At 43.8% G+C, this 13337-nt stretch overlaps 4 protein-coding genes across 4 annotated transcripts; 2 read left to right on the plus strand and 2 right to left on the minus strand.

The window, feature by feature from the left end:
- Positions 1 to 191: 191 nt before the first annotated feature.
- TREMEDRAFT_65168 (uncharacterized protein) lies at positions 192 to 1536 on the plus strand (the record flags this gene model as incomplete). The annotated part of the gene is made up of 4 exons (XM_007007328.1): positions 192 to 204; positions 394 to 1216; positions 1272 to 1428; positions 1477 to 1536. 4 exons carry the CDS (start codon positions 192 to 194, stop codon positions 1534 to 1536), a joined length of 1053 nt encoding a protein of 350 aa, XP_007007390.1.
- A 589-nt stretch (positions 1537 to 2125) lies between these two features.
- On the minus strand, positions 2126 to 7882 carry TREMEDRAFT_65169 (uncharacterized protein; the record flags this gene model as incomplete). The annotated part of the gene is made up of 23 exons (XM_007007329.1): positions 2126 to 2164; positions 2239 to 2525; positions 2914 to 3031; positions 3185 to 3257; positions 3373 to 3392; positions 3439 to 3458; positions 3502 to 3505; positions 3550 to 3610; positions 3774 to 3845; positions 4170 to 4354; positions 4666 to 4884; positions 5170 to 5304; positions 5349 to 5369; positions 5413 to 5513; positions 5690 to 5817; positions 5890 to 5906; positions 6035 to 6407; positions 6506 to 6557; positions 6690 to 6986; positions 7028 to 7044; positions 7231 to 7334; positions 7386 to 7550; positions 7709 to 7882. 23 exons carry the CDS (start codon positions 7880 to 7882, stop codon positions 2126 to 2128), a joined length of 2682 nt encoding a protein of 893 aa, XP_007007391.1.
- Positions 7883 to 8428: 546 nt separating this feature from the next.
- On the plus strand, positions 8429 to 10676 carry TREMEDRAFT_74684 (uncharacterized protein). The gene is made up of 4 exons (XM_007007398.1): positions 8429 to 8643; positions 8694 to 9719; positions 9939 to 10170; positions 10478 to 10676. Exons 2-4 carry the CDS (start codon positions 8694 to 8696, stop codon positions 10609 to 10611), a joined length of 1392 nt encoding a protein of 463 aa, XP_007007460.1. The 5' UTR covers positions 8429 to 8643; the 3' UTR covers positions 10612 to 10676.
- TREMEDRAFT_74685 (uncharacterized protein) lies at positions 10643 to 13274 on the minus strand (the record flags this gene model as incomplete). Its single annotated transcript, XM_007007399.1, has 7 exons — positions 10643 to 11068; positions 11471 to 12015; positions 12066 to 12130; positions 12371 to 12584; positions 12658 to 12850; positions 13075 to 13170; positions 13226 to 13274. The coding sequence occupies 7 exons, from the start codon at positions 13272 to 13274 to the stop codon at positions 10920 to 10922; spliced, it is 1311 nt and encodes a 436-aa protein (XP_007007461.1). The 3' UTR covers positions 10643 to 10919.
- Between the last annotated feature and the right edge of the window lie 63 nt (positions 13275 to 13337).

A 13337-nucleotide genomic window follows, 5' to 3' on the forward strand; every position in this document is an offset into this window, starting at 1 on the left:
TCTCAACCTCTCTCTCTTCTCTTCATCTCTTCATCTCTTCATCTCCGCCCATTCGGTCATTTATCCTCTCTTCGCTCCCCGCTTCCCAACTCCGCGTCTCTTCCACCTTCCTCTCCATCTCTCTCTCTCTCTCTCTTCTCCACTTGTCACCCGACTCTATCACGCTACCTAAACCCTTCTCTTCCGTCATCATGGCAGACAACAGTGAGTATCCCGCATCGCAATCTTGATCCATCATGTACCCTTCAACAATGTACTATCTTCTTCCTTCCCCTCTATGCATCTTCTCGGTCAAACTATTCAAGCTCTCTCAGTAGCATGCAGAGTCAAGCTGAAGGTCTTGATGGAAGGGAAACAAGCATCGAGTCAAAGGAATAGTTGGCTGACGTGTAGATATCTCCCCCACCCAAGAGGTGTCTTCCTCACCTAACGGTCACTCGGATGAACCTCAACTCTCACTCCGTGCCTTGGTCAGCACTAAAGAAGCTGGTATCCTCATTGGAAAAGGAGGTCAAACCATCGCTGACATCCGTGCCAAAACCAATGTCAAAGCTGGTGTTTCCAAAGTCGTCCCCGGTGTTCAAGATCGTGTATTCTCAGTTTCCGGTGCCGTCGACCATGTAGCTGCCGCTTTCGCCGAGGTCGCTCGACTTTTACTCGAGACCCCTTTGTCCGACTCTTCCTTGCCCCCTCCTCCCGTGGGCGCTTTCACCTCGGTCCGTCTCCTCATCAGTCACAACCTCATGGGAACCGTCATCGGTCGTTCTGGTGCAAAAATCAAGCAAATCCAAGATGAAAGTGGTGCTAGAATGGTAGCTAGTAAAGAAATGCTTCCTCAATCAACTGAACGTGTCGTCGAGATCCAAGGTTCGGTCGAAGCTATCAAAACCGCCGTTCTAGAAATTGGCAAATGTCTCATGGAAGATTGGGAAAGAAACACTGGGACTGTACTCTATCATCCTGGTGCTGCTGGAGATGCCGGTGTTTTGGCAGGAGGTCTAGGTGCTCAGACCGTCACTGGAGGATTGGGTGGGATCAGGAGGAGTAGTGTCGCTCCTAGTTTCGGATTCGGTGGTGAAAGACGTATGAGTGGTAGACCCAGTATTTCTGCTCCAAGTGAAACTAGGAGGGTCAGCGATGCTCCACCTATGGTCAACGATCCCAATCTTCGTACTCAAAACATTTCTATTCCAAGTGACATGGTGGGATGTATCATGTAAGCAAAAACTTTCCTCTGTTTTCTTCCACTTGGACACATGCTGATGTGAAAGTGGTCGCGGTGGTACCAAAATCACAGAGATTCGTAGACTTTCCGGATCTAGAATCTCTATCGCTAAAGCACCTCATGATGAAACGGGAGAACGTATGTTCACCATTGTTGGTACTGCCGACGCTACGGAACGTGCTTTAATGCTCCTTTACTCCCAGGTGAGTCATTCACACGACACATCATTGAGGATGAAACTGACGAATAAGCTCGAATCGGAGAAGGAGCGTCGTATGTTGCAAGCGCAAATGGAACAGGTTCACATCTGACGATCATCAGGTGTCAATCAAGGTGTTCCCATCGAAGTTGTTTAATTCGTCGACGTTTTCGTCTCTTCCTCTTTCAACCTCTTATCGCGAAAAATCTCGATTGATCTGTACAAATCTTCGTTTCTCCTCTCAAAACCCCCCTCTCATGCCTGCATCCTCTTCTGTCCCCTTTCACCGCTCCATTTCTCTTTCCTCGCCTCTCACTCTCTGACCACTCTCCAATCTGTTCCGACCCTTTTTCGACCAACAATCGACTGAATCAAAGTTGAACCCTTCAAAGGCAGAAATGGGATTCTCACAATACCTGTGTGCCACCACTCCACCTTTCTTTCTCGTATCCGATCTGAATTGAAAATCAGAGGGAGCTGCATCATTATGCATGCGTGTGAAGTTCGTTCTGACAGCTTACGTCGATCCCATTGATTTATAATTCATCTGTCACTCATGAATAGACCAGATCATGCTGGACTGAAAATTTTGTTTCATTTGCCTCTTTTGCGCCTTCTCCTCCTCCTTCCTATCCACCATCCTTGTTCTGATTCATCCACAGTCTGTGAATTTGAACTCTTGACGCCTCAGGCTGAAATCATCATACCAACTCCCCTACCTTCTTCTCCAATTGACCAACCTATTATTCAGCGTAGGATCTAACATGTACATAGCTTCTTCCAACGTCACTCTTCCCCCATCAGGCAATCTCACCATCTTGACCGTTCCTCCGAACTTCTTCTCAGATCCCCAATTCCCTCTACCTTTATCAAACAATTCCCTCACGCGTGTAGCGTTCACTATGGTCAATTGAGGTTGCCAATTACTTCCCAAGAACTCGGGTAGGTAATTCGGTGCTGTGGAGGAAGAAGAAGATCTGGTAGATATGTTTGTCTTTTTGGGACGATGAATACGAACCAAGTAGGTGAAGAGTAAAGTGAGGAGAATGGGAAGGGAAGCTGCGACGGAGAGTGATATGGAGTTGGTTTTGAGGAGTACGGCTGGGAGTTAGTGAATGAGTTTTGATCACCTCTTCCCTCTTCCCTCTTCCCTCTTCCCTCTTCCCTCTTCCCTCTTCCCTCTTCCCTCTTCCCTCTTCCTTCCTCATCCCCCATGATCCAAACACATCGCCTCGAGAACACCCCGGAGATACCCGTGACTTCTGCCGAACGTATATCAACTCGTATTTAACGGAAACTGAAAAACAAAACGAGCTTTTCGGATCCACCACTCGTGGCTTCTACGTCGATTTCCACTCTGATCATACTCGCACACTCAGATTGGGAGGAAAAGTCAGGTCAAAGGGATTCATAGGAGCAAGATCTCGAAAGCGAAAACACGTGAGAGAAACGTTGGAGAAGGATAGGAAGAAAGAAAAAAACCACTCACTTAATAACATTAACAACTGCATGAATCCCAATCCGACAAGAACACGGTTCATAACTACGTTCCAAGCTTGTCCATCTGTTTCTTTCGTATCTTCCACATAGGTAAGTTGATGTGTGTGCTAATCATCAGGGAGAACACTCAACGCTTGAGCATAAGAGATCGACTATACGATTGCTTTGACCTAGAAGGGTTAGGTGTTGATGATTGTCTTTGTATGGGAGAAGAATGAGTAGATTTTGAGCAGAGAGACGAGAGGGAGAGAAATACTGACTACTATTGATGCTGTCCAGAAATAAACGGTACAACACACGGTGACTAGTGGAGCTAATGGTGCGTAAACCAATCTGGTCGTAAGTTACATTTATTCTCATAAATTGTTGATCTTCCCTCCAACTTTGATTCGTTCGGCTCCCAACGTCTAATCAGATGAACAAGGAGAGATAGAAAAACACAACTCACCCGACGACCATAGCGAACAACTACTCTATCAGTTTTTTCTTTCTTTCGGATCATGAGAAAACTTACATGTTGAGAATATTCGATAGCTTATTATTAGTTCACATCATTCATCAAATCTGCAAAACTCACCATACTGCTCGTCAATCAAGTATCCGAAAAGAGAAGAAAAAGACTTACTTCGAAGGTAGCAGGTTGAATGGCTTCTTCCCATGCTTGAGGAGTTTCGACACCTCTTATACTATTAGTTAGTCGCATGTCCCCAGTGTTCTCCCTCATCCATTCCAACCCCCCCTCCCTCCTATCTCCTTCGAAAATCGTACATGGACGAAGATGTCATTTGTCCGTAGATTCGGCAAGGAAGAGGATCAGGAGAGAAGAGAGAAGGATGCGAAAAAGCTTACTATAGTTGATATATCTGCATTGCCCATGCGGGTAATTGTAATAATTGAAGGACTATGATAGCTGCGTGCATCCTACGTGTCAGCGCTTGCTCACGTTTACCGACTCCAATTCACCGCCCTAGGACTTTCAATCGAGAATTCACATCCGCTCCTCCACCCTGCGGAAATCATGTTGTCTCTTATCCGAGGTCTCACATTATATATTCTGCCTCTCCCTCATCTCTCCCCCTCACATAGCCTCACATCATCTCATTCCCTCAATCTCACGTGGATTCAAAATCTCAATATCACATGACACTACCACTCACTATCGCATCGACTCACCTCATGTCAATTATAAGGAAAGAAGTGTACTCCAGTGGAAACGAAAGGAAAGAAACCAGAACCAAAACTCACGGGAACCAAGATAACCAATAAGATGATTCAGAAATATAAGCGTTCGTCACTTGTGTTGGTACTTTAGCCATAGCTTTAAGATAATCGAATACGGTGACATTGGCTTGATTGGCGAACTCGGTGTTGACTGCTGTATAGGCTGAATAAAGGACTCCAAGGAGAGAAAAGATTACAAAGTTTGAGATCTAGTGTGAGTCACTTCAATCTTTGTAAAATAGATGAAACCTGATGATCCTCAAATATCAGGTTTCTCCTGAGGAGAATAGGCAGAGATCTTGAATCGGTGTGCTTGCTCACTTGTCCAACAAGTCGATGGAGTACTGCACCAGTAGGAGTAAACAAAGTGGATTTGGCAGAGTGAGATGGAGAACTGGCGTCTTGATTTAGATATGTCGTGAGGAGATGGGAAAGTAGGAGAACAGAAATTTGGCAGGAACTTTGGTTACAAGGAAGAATGAAGAGTGAAAATGGGAAACGAAAGAAGAAGAAAACTCACCAATAGAAAATTGAACAACCCTCTGATTACATCTTTATCCAATTGACCTCTGTACAACGCACCGGACCACCGACTAAGTCTTCGCATTCCATATGGCAGAATCAGATAAAAGATTCCAGAGACAGAAGCGGACATAGCACCGGAGAAAGCGTTTAAGACTGTCAGATAGACTGGGTTTTCTTTGGTTTTGGAATCTAGCCATGGCCAAGCGGCGATAAGCTGGGGTGAGTAATATATTCGTACTTCTCTTCCATCCCTACTCTTCTTCCCAGTTTCAGTGTCTCAATCATCTCCAAATGTCCTGACATCTCCTCTTTTATATCTCTACCTCTCCGGTCTTAGTAAGCCTCACTTATTCCAAACGTCTAGAAGAAGTGGGAGGAAGAAGCTTGAATTTCTCATCCCCCCCTCACTGGTCTCACAGTTCGAAGGACGAAGTTAAGATAAGAGAGGGTTCTTGGAAGTACGGACACGGAACACATCAAGAAAGACGATCGAACTCACCGGTGCGGGATTGGCCAACCACTGGATCACCATCAATGGAACACAATTCAATATTATAATGACCAAGAATATCCCTCTTCCTATCCAAGCATGAATCAACTTTGATTTTTCTGATCTTTCCAGATTCCTCCATATCTTCTTTATCAACATTCAGCTCAAGGATAAGGAGAATAACATACAATTGTTCTCGGTCTTGGAGCCTTATTGTCAGTCAGAAACGAGAGGGGAAAAGGAGTAACATACCAGCTCCACTTTGACACCTTTCAAGATGGACTTACCGGGATCTTTCAAAGATTGAGCTGAAAGCGCTTGAGCTTTGTCGACAGCGGGGACGGAGACGAAGGCTGATGGTTAGGTTTCCATACTCTTCCTTTCACCCCCATCACTTAAAAACATTGAGTTGATTAGGAACTTAGATGAACAACATGATCAGGCAGGGTTGTCTCAAGGAAATGAGAGGAGAATAAGACGATAAGGCAGGTAGGAGTGTATGGATAAGAAGGAGAGAAACTCGACCCACCGTGAGTCACACTTCTCTTCAACTCGGCGGTATCTTTCATCATCCCTTGAGGTGCAAAGTATTTGTTCCCATTGAGAATGGCTGATCTACTTTCATTCAACTTTTTTTGACGAGTCAATGCGACTTCTCTATCATGTCAATATCATTTCTCTCCTCTTTGCTCCCTTGAATCTCCTTGGGATGGTAGAAATTTGACTTACACAGCTTCTTCAAGTCTCTGTCTGTCAGCTATCAATCATCTAACCCACTCTCCCCAGTACATGATCACCTTCAAACGATTATCTTTGAAAACCATCTGAGAGAACTGCCAATTGAGTAAAATGATAAGAGATTTATCTAACTCACAGAATGTCGCCTCATCACTTTTGCCCAAAAACTAGTAAAGATCCTCGGAGCATCCACCATAGGATTCTTCAAATCCCTCACTTGATGCATATAAAACAATGTGTTGACCCTTTCGAATTCTTCTTTGACATATTCATCCGTTTCGTCGGCTAATCTTCCAACATCATGTAATGGAAACCAAACGTTACTTTGGTCCAAGTTCCCGGCGTATCTTAATCGTTTACGAATTATCTGTTGAGCCTCAAGTACTATCCGACGTTTTTTGGGTTTTGTGAAATGTTCTTTGAGGGATGATCCGGTCGATACTGATTCAGTGGGTGCGACATTTAGATGAGTGAGGAATACTGTTTTGAAGGATACTTCGGCGTAATTCCTACAGGATTAGCACTGACAATCCGAATATCCTTACATTCAAGGTGCCATTCAAGATGGACAGGGGGATTGGAGGGAGAGGAAAAGAGGTAAACTTACATCGCTCTCCATCTTTCTACTGATGCTCCATGTCTCCATAATTGTTGCATGACTGAATTTCAGCAATCCACCTCTTTTTTGATGAGACAAGAGGTAGTGATAGGAATCACCAATTTACATGTTGTACTCAAATGAGGGGAGAAGAATGGGAGATGATTAGGAAGGTAAGGAAGATGAAACTCACAGAATACACCAACGATACAAGTAGCAATCCCTTCAAAACCAATATGAACCAACAAGGCATTCCCCTGAATATTTGCAGCTGTCAATAATTGTATACCTGTCAATAAGGCAGTACTATTCCCACTGACGGCTGAGGTGAGGTTTGAAGTAGTGGAAGCAACTGTATAATCGGAATATTGAGTAGATGTGTTGATGAGGTAATTAGCAGTGACGAGTGGCATCGCTACCACGATGGAGAGAGTCAAAAATAGCCAACGGAGTAAACGGAGAAATTGAATGTAAGTGAAAGCGTCCAGACCTGTCATAAGCTTTCATGGTGAACATAATGAGTTGACTTACCAAGATCATCAAGAAGTCTGTTTTGTCAGTCAAAACTCTTCTGTCATGTTTCCCACTCCAATACCAACTCAATCACTCCCGCAATAACTTTTGAGGGGACCGGAAAAGTTACACCAGGTCAACAAAGATTCTCGGATCTACTTGTGAATGAGGGGGGATGGGGGAGTTTCAGAAAAAAACAAGGATGGGAACCACAAACTCACTGTTTGTTCCTCTCTTTCTGAGCTTCACTCCTGTTGACCCATTGAAGATCTATCATGACATCTTTCCAAGCTGGTTTCAACCAACCAAAGAATGTTCGATTCAACTATCCTCTCAGCTTTGTCGGTTTATCCATAAAAAAAAGAGAGAAACGTACAGGAGGAACAGGAGCAGACCAAATCCCATCTTGTTTCTCTTTCTTCCCTCCTTCTTGTCTCAATCTCTCTTTTCTAGCACATGCTTTTGCTCGAGGAAGATAAATGAGTTCGTAATCTGGTTTTTGGACCAATCGCCATCTTGAGAATAGTAAAATTATTATTAGCTTGATGTTAGTTTCCTTCTGCGTCATTCACCTCTTCTATCCTCCTCATACGTTGGCATAGCCGGTAATACGACTCATCACGTACTAGGGGAAAGGCGATGGATAATAGGATAGCGAGTGAATGGGAGGTGGAATGAGGGGATAGAGCAGAAACGCACGGAAGCAACAGCGGTAAGACCCCAAGCGACGAGTATAGAAGTTCCAGAAACGTTGAAATGTTCTTTGGCACTTTGTATGAAGTTAGAAGGTGATAATGCACCCCCAGTCGTGGTCGTCTCGTCTCGCTGGACCACATCAGGTATCATCGAATTCCCGTGTGAAGAAGGAGGCATTGGGGCATGGCGTGAATTGATTATATCGACCGATTGCAATAGATCATTGTTCGGTTAGAGGTGAGATTTGGATCGAGAAATGATACAGTGAGAGGTATGTTGGTGCTCATGAGTTTCATCCAGCCTCTCTAATGGGGTGAGGTGAAAGGATCTAATGGTCAGTTTGGAGGGGAGAAAGAAAGGAGGTCGTCGCGGGTAACATTATTCCTGTTTGTAGCGCACGACTCTTCGGCCGTGGTAAGCCAAAAGACTTTCCAATCTACTCCTACTACTCCGCACGCGACGTTCATCCCTGACCAAGGTACGAAACCCATGGCAATACTGTTCTAAGTCATGTCATATTACTGACAAGTTAAACCTTTCTTGTCTTGGATTCTTTCACAGAGACCGGAGTGGGTCCTCACTTTCATGTCAAGGATGAGAATGCACGGGTTTGTCATAAGGGACGGAGAAAGAAGAGGCGGTGCCACGTGCCACATTGGGTTTGCAGGTTGGAATGGTGGGGATGTCAAGTGCGAGTGTTCCACCATCACCTAACTTAAATCCCACATTCCTCCTCTTCTTTCTCTTCATACATCAGCGAGAATCAATTGAAACATCAAGAATATACCTTGGCAGTTATCTGATAGTAGAGGAGAATCCTTACTTGACTCATCTCTCTGCGGTGCAAGAATAACCATTGATCGTCGCCTCTCCCCCCATCCCTTTCCTATCCCCACTTTTCTCGGTCAATCGATGAACATGATATTGCATAGTATACGGTAAGCTCTAAATCTGCTCATTCACATGATGAATACAGCTCATAGTCTAGATGAACACTCTCAGTCGACTCGACTCTTCCATCTCTCGTGTCATCTTCCCCCCTACCAGCTCTAGCTCTAGCTCGACTTTCAACCCTCTACCACCCCCTTCACGTTCAATACGACGTCGACCTTCTCTAGCCCCTTCCGCTCTTCGTCAACGTCATGTATCCAATCTTCCACCGGAAGGACGTTCAAAAGCACTTCATGACAAATCCCGCCCAAAAACCACTACGGCAAACATCAAAGTTCCACCTCCTTCAACTCCTCTATTACTTCGATTGGTACTCGTCCTCTGGGCTATACTCCTTTCTTTCTGGCAATCCATCGTTGGACAAACACGAGCGACTCGTGTGAAACGACGTAGGAGAAGACGTACTATAGGAGAGAGTTCCGATGATGGGACGGAGACTACAGAAGGGGAGGGTAGTAAAGGTAAAATACATGCAAAGAAGAAGAAACATTCATCACACATAACCGATTCCACCTCCACCACCACAGACAACAACAACACTTCCAGTCGTTTAAGAGAATCATCTTCTTTAACATTTCGACTTCGTCCCACACCTCCTTCTTCTAAACCTTCTCAACCAAAACCATTATCTCCCACACCTGCACCAACCTCCATTCTCTCCAATCCATTACAAACCACTAAGCCATCACCTCGAATCCCAGAGAAAAGAGTTTCCGGACTTTTACCCTCACCTATCACAACTTCAGTCTTAGATCCTTCCGTTCCACCCACCACCGTCACATCCCTTTCTCGACAAAAACCGAATCAAGTACCGTTCTTCCGTAAAAAAGCACTGATATTAGTTTTAGATTTAGATGAGACTTTGATACATTCCACTTCGAGACCTTTGGGGTATGCGACGGCGAGTACGGGAGGAGGAGGGATTTTGGGGTTGAGTTTCGGTGGATGGTTTGGGAGAGGGGGGAAAGGTAGGGAAGGTCATACGATCGAGGTTATCTTGAATGGGAGAAGTACGACTTATCATGTTTACAAGAGACCTTATGTGGATCACTTTTTGAAAAAGGTTGGTAATTCTTCTTTCATATCCCTCCTCTCATTTCCCAAGCCCTTCAAGGGAATCACCCTATCATCACATCTGACCTCCTCCTTGATCACCACCGTCACTTGCCTCTTCTTAGGATAAGCGGCTTTAGCGATCATTATCCTCGTGGTGCCTTCTCGAATGGCTCTGAAACTGTATTGAAGAGTGAATGTTCCTGTGCGAAATTCGTCTGACACGCAGGTATCCGCATGGTACACCCTCGTCATCTTCACCGCCTCCATGCCAGAATACGCTGACCCAGTTATCGACTGGTTAGACGGCGGAAGAAACTTATTCGCAAAGAAGCTTTATCGCGATTCATGTCATATGCAAAGGAACGGGACTTATATAAAAGATTTGACAATGGTAGAACCGGATTTGGCGAGAGTGTGTATTCTGGATAATTCTCCTGTTAGTTATACGTGGCATAAAGGTGGGCTTACCTTTTGACCCCTACTGTCTTCTTACCCACACCCATTTCGAACCTAGACTTCTGGTATCATCATTATCCATTGAATGTCACATGTAGGACTTCTTCACTCGACATGGGCTTAAAAAGTGAGGAAGGAGACGATAACAAACCGCTCACGACTATCATGTGATCTCGTTAGCGATATAGTAGTTTAGTCATTAGGGACTAACGACGTGGTGAAAGAGGAAGTTTGGAGAGTAAGGGTGAAGATGAGGTAGTGTTAAGAAGAAGAGAAGTATAAAAAAGGAGAAAAAACTAAATTGATTAGATAACGCATTACCTATCGAAAGTTGGACATCTGATCCTGAAGATCAAGCTTTATTACATTGTATACCCGTCCTTGATAGTTTAAGGTTCGTACATGACGTTCGGAATGTTCTCAGTATCATAACATCATCCTAGAACGAATGAGACAAAATATAACTTGCATTGTGAATCGTCGCATGACATGCATCTGGTTTTGTACGAGTATAGCGTCAAGATTCTGCTTTTCCCCTCAATTTGGCTTGAGAGAGTTTTGAATGTCCATCTTGTACTCAGCCAGATCAACTTGACGACTGACCACTTATTGTTTGCTGGCTTGTTACTTGCTACACATCCTGGCCGATTTAGAGATTCACTCGTACTCGTAAGATTCCTAGTGCTAAAGTCAGATAAAATTTACCTGGAAATATCTCTCGAAAACCAGTCAGGTGGCTCTTTCGGCATGACTACTTAGGGCATAACTTTCCTTGAAGAATGTTTAATCGTCTAAAAGGAGAATCATCATTCCATCTTTCTTCTCCTTCGATGAGAGTTAAAGAAGGTAAACCATGTTGTTCGATGATGAATGAAGCTGCCACTGTTCCATATAACACAGCTACTAATTAGCTTGAACTCTCTTCGAATGTCACTCTTTAAACCTCAAACGACCCCAAATCCTTCCGTTTTTGTCTCGATCACTTCTTACATGATCCTATTTCATCCATTCGAAACGGTGACATGGTATTCCTTGAATTGAAGTTTGGTTTTTCACTAGACACAAATACCCAAAAATAACCATTCCATCGACCCAAAGCTTATTTCTCCATTGTAAAACGATAATCAACAATACCCGTGGACTCAAATGTTGATTTCTCATTGGTCATAATGATTTCAAAGGGAAAAAAAAAACACAAAAGAATCATCGGACCCACTCCCAAGATAACCATGAATGAAGAAAGGAATTTCACAGTTCACTCGACACGATCCTGTCCTGAGGCGAGATGAATGTGAAACGTACCTTGGTGTAAATCTAATCCTTTGTGTAAAGCAGCACAAACACCTCCCATAAATGCGTTTCCTGCTCCTGTAGGATCCACCTTTTTTTCTTCATCAGATTTATCCCAATATGCCGGTATCCAAATAACTTTCGTCCTCTCTTCATTCTCACCCTTTCCTACTATCTCTTCCATCATTTGAGAATCTGGTGTGTTCTCAAAGAGTGGACCTTGGGAGTTTGAGGGCTTTTTGAAGAGTGAGTCAGAGTGAAAAGGAGAGAGAGCATAACAACAACCTAAATGACCACAACGGATTATCACTCCTATTTTCGGTTTGAAAGATAACAATTTCAAACAGGCGAGTTCGATATTTTCTTTCAATCTCTCTTCAGCGACGTCTGTCTCATTGATCTCTAGGTCGTGAGGGAGAGAATCGGGAGGTGGTGAGGGAAGGTTTGATGTGCTTTGCGGGGTTTCTTGAAGGGGAAAAGGGACGAAAGAAGGTTTATCGAGATTTGGGTGGATGGATAGAGAGGGGAAGAAAGAAAGAGCTTCGGTATGGTTTGGACTGAATTGTCAGTTGAGGGATAGAGCAAGATATAAGTTGATTTGACTGACGAAATGATATCGAAAAAAGGAACTAGTTCTCGTAATGCAGTCACATTCTCTGGAATGCACATGGGCTGGTCTGTCAGCCTCTACCTTTCCCCCTCCAACATCTCTTTCACCAATCCCGAACACAAAACTTTCCTCGAGTTCTCTACTCGTCCCATACAAACTAATCGGAAGAGATTGAGTAAAGTAACCAGAAGTGTTTATTATCATTGTTAAGTACATGTACGATAAAGATAACAACTAAAGAAGACTTTCATATGTTGTACATAGGAGAAGACAGAAAGAGAGAACAACCAGAGACGACGTACAGGATACGGTTCCCAAACTAATTTTGGTATCCAATCATCTTTTCCCATCTTTTCTCTCAGTATATCAAGTTCTTCCACTACTTTCCTTGCTCTATCGGAGTACGATATGAAATGTATTATTATTGGCCAATCTTCAGGATTTGAAGGATTTATCCATGGTGTACTGAGGAGAGAAAGAGGTGTGAAAAGATTAGGAGGTGATAAATATCTTTCTCTCAACATATCAGCTTGAATCTCACTCGTTTCAGATAATAATACATATGTATGTCTCGTTTGAGAAGACTCACGTTCTGATTTGACCATGATAAGTGTTTAGAATCCTTGTCGTTGGGTTTCCATCTTTTCGGAGAACGAACGCCCACATTTCTTCCCCGTACGCAAGGAGAGATTGTCTCATGGGTTCCGGTAAAGATTCAGGGGTGTAGGATAATAACATTCCTACTTTTGTCGGGGGTAGAAAGATACGAGCACCTATGATTGCTATGCATCAGCTCACTATATGCATGAAACTTCTGATATTCATCAGAGCCCTAAGCTACTTCATCACTCCATGTACCTACTTTGAATCAACATGTGTTCTTAAAGACTCACATTTGAGCCCTACTCTCGAGGTTGATGGAGAGGAAGAGTAGGATAGCAGACAATTGATGAAGATGTAAGTTGGAGTAGAGATTGAGGGTAGTGGTGAGGACGGATAGACTTACCGTACGACCCTCCACCTCCAATCTGATCAGGTTGATCCACATCTACTTGACTTCCATCCTCTTGGATATGTGTGAAAGTATCAATGATGAATTCTTCTGACCGGTCAATCTTCAGCTGCTATGATCATTCCGCTTTGACTGGCATACACACCTAGCGTGATCACCCTTCCATTCGAGCTCACACCATTACCTTCTTGCATTCTCCTTGAGCTTTTCAAGGTGTTATAGATGCTATATCTTCTCCCTCGTGCGGTATGTACTGC

Source organism: Tremella mesenterica (genome assembly GCF_000271645.1).
Source record: "Tremella mesenterica DSM 1558 unplaced genomic scaffold TREMEscaffold_13, whole genome shotgun sequence".
NCBI classification, from domain to species: domain Eukaryota; kingdom Fungi; phylum Basidiomycota; class Tremellomycetes; order Tremellales; family Tremellaceae; genus Tremella; species Tremella mesenterica.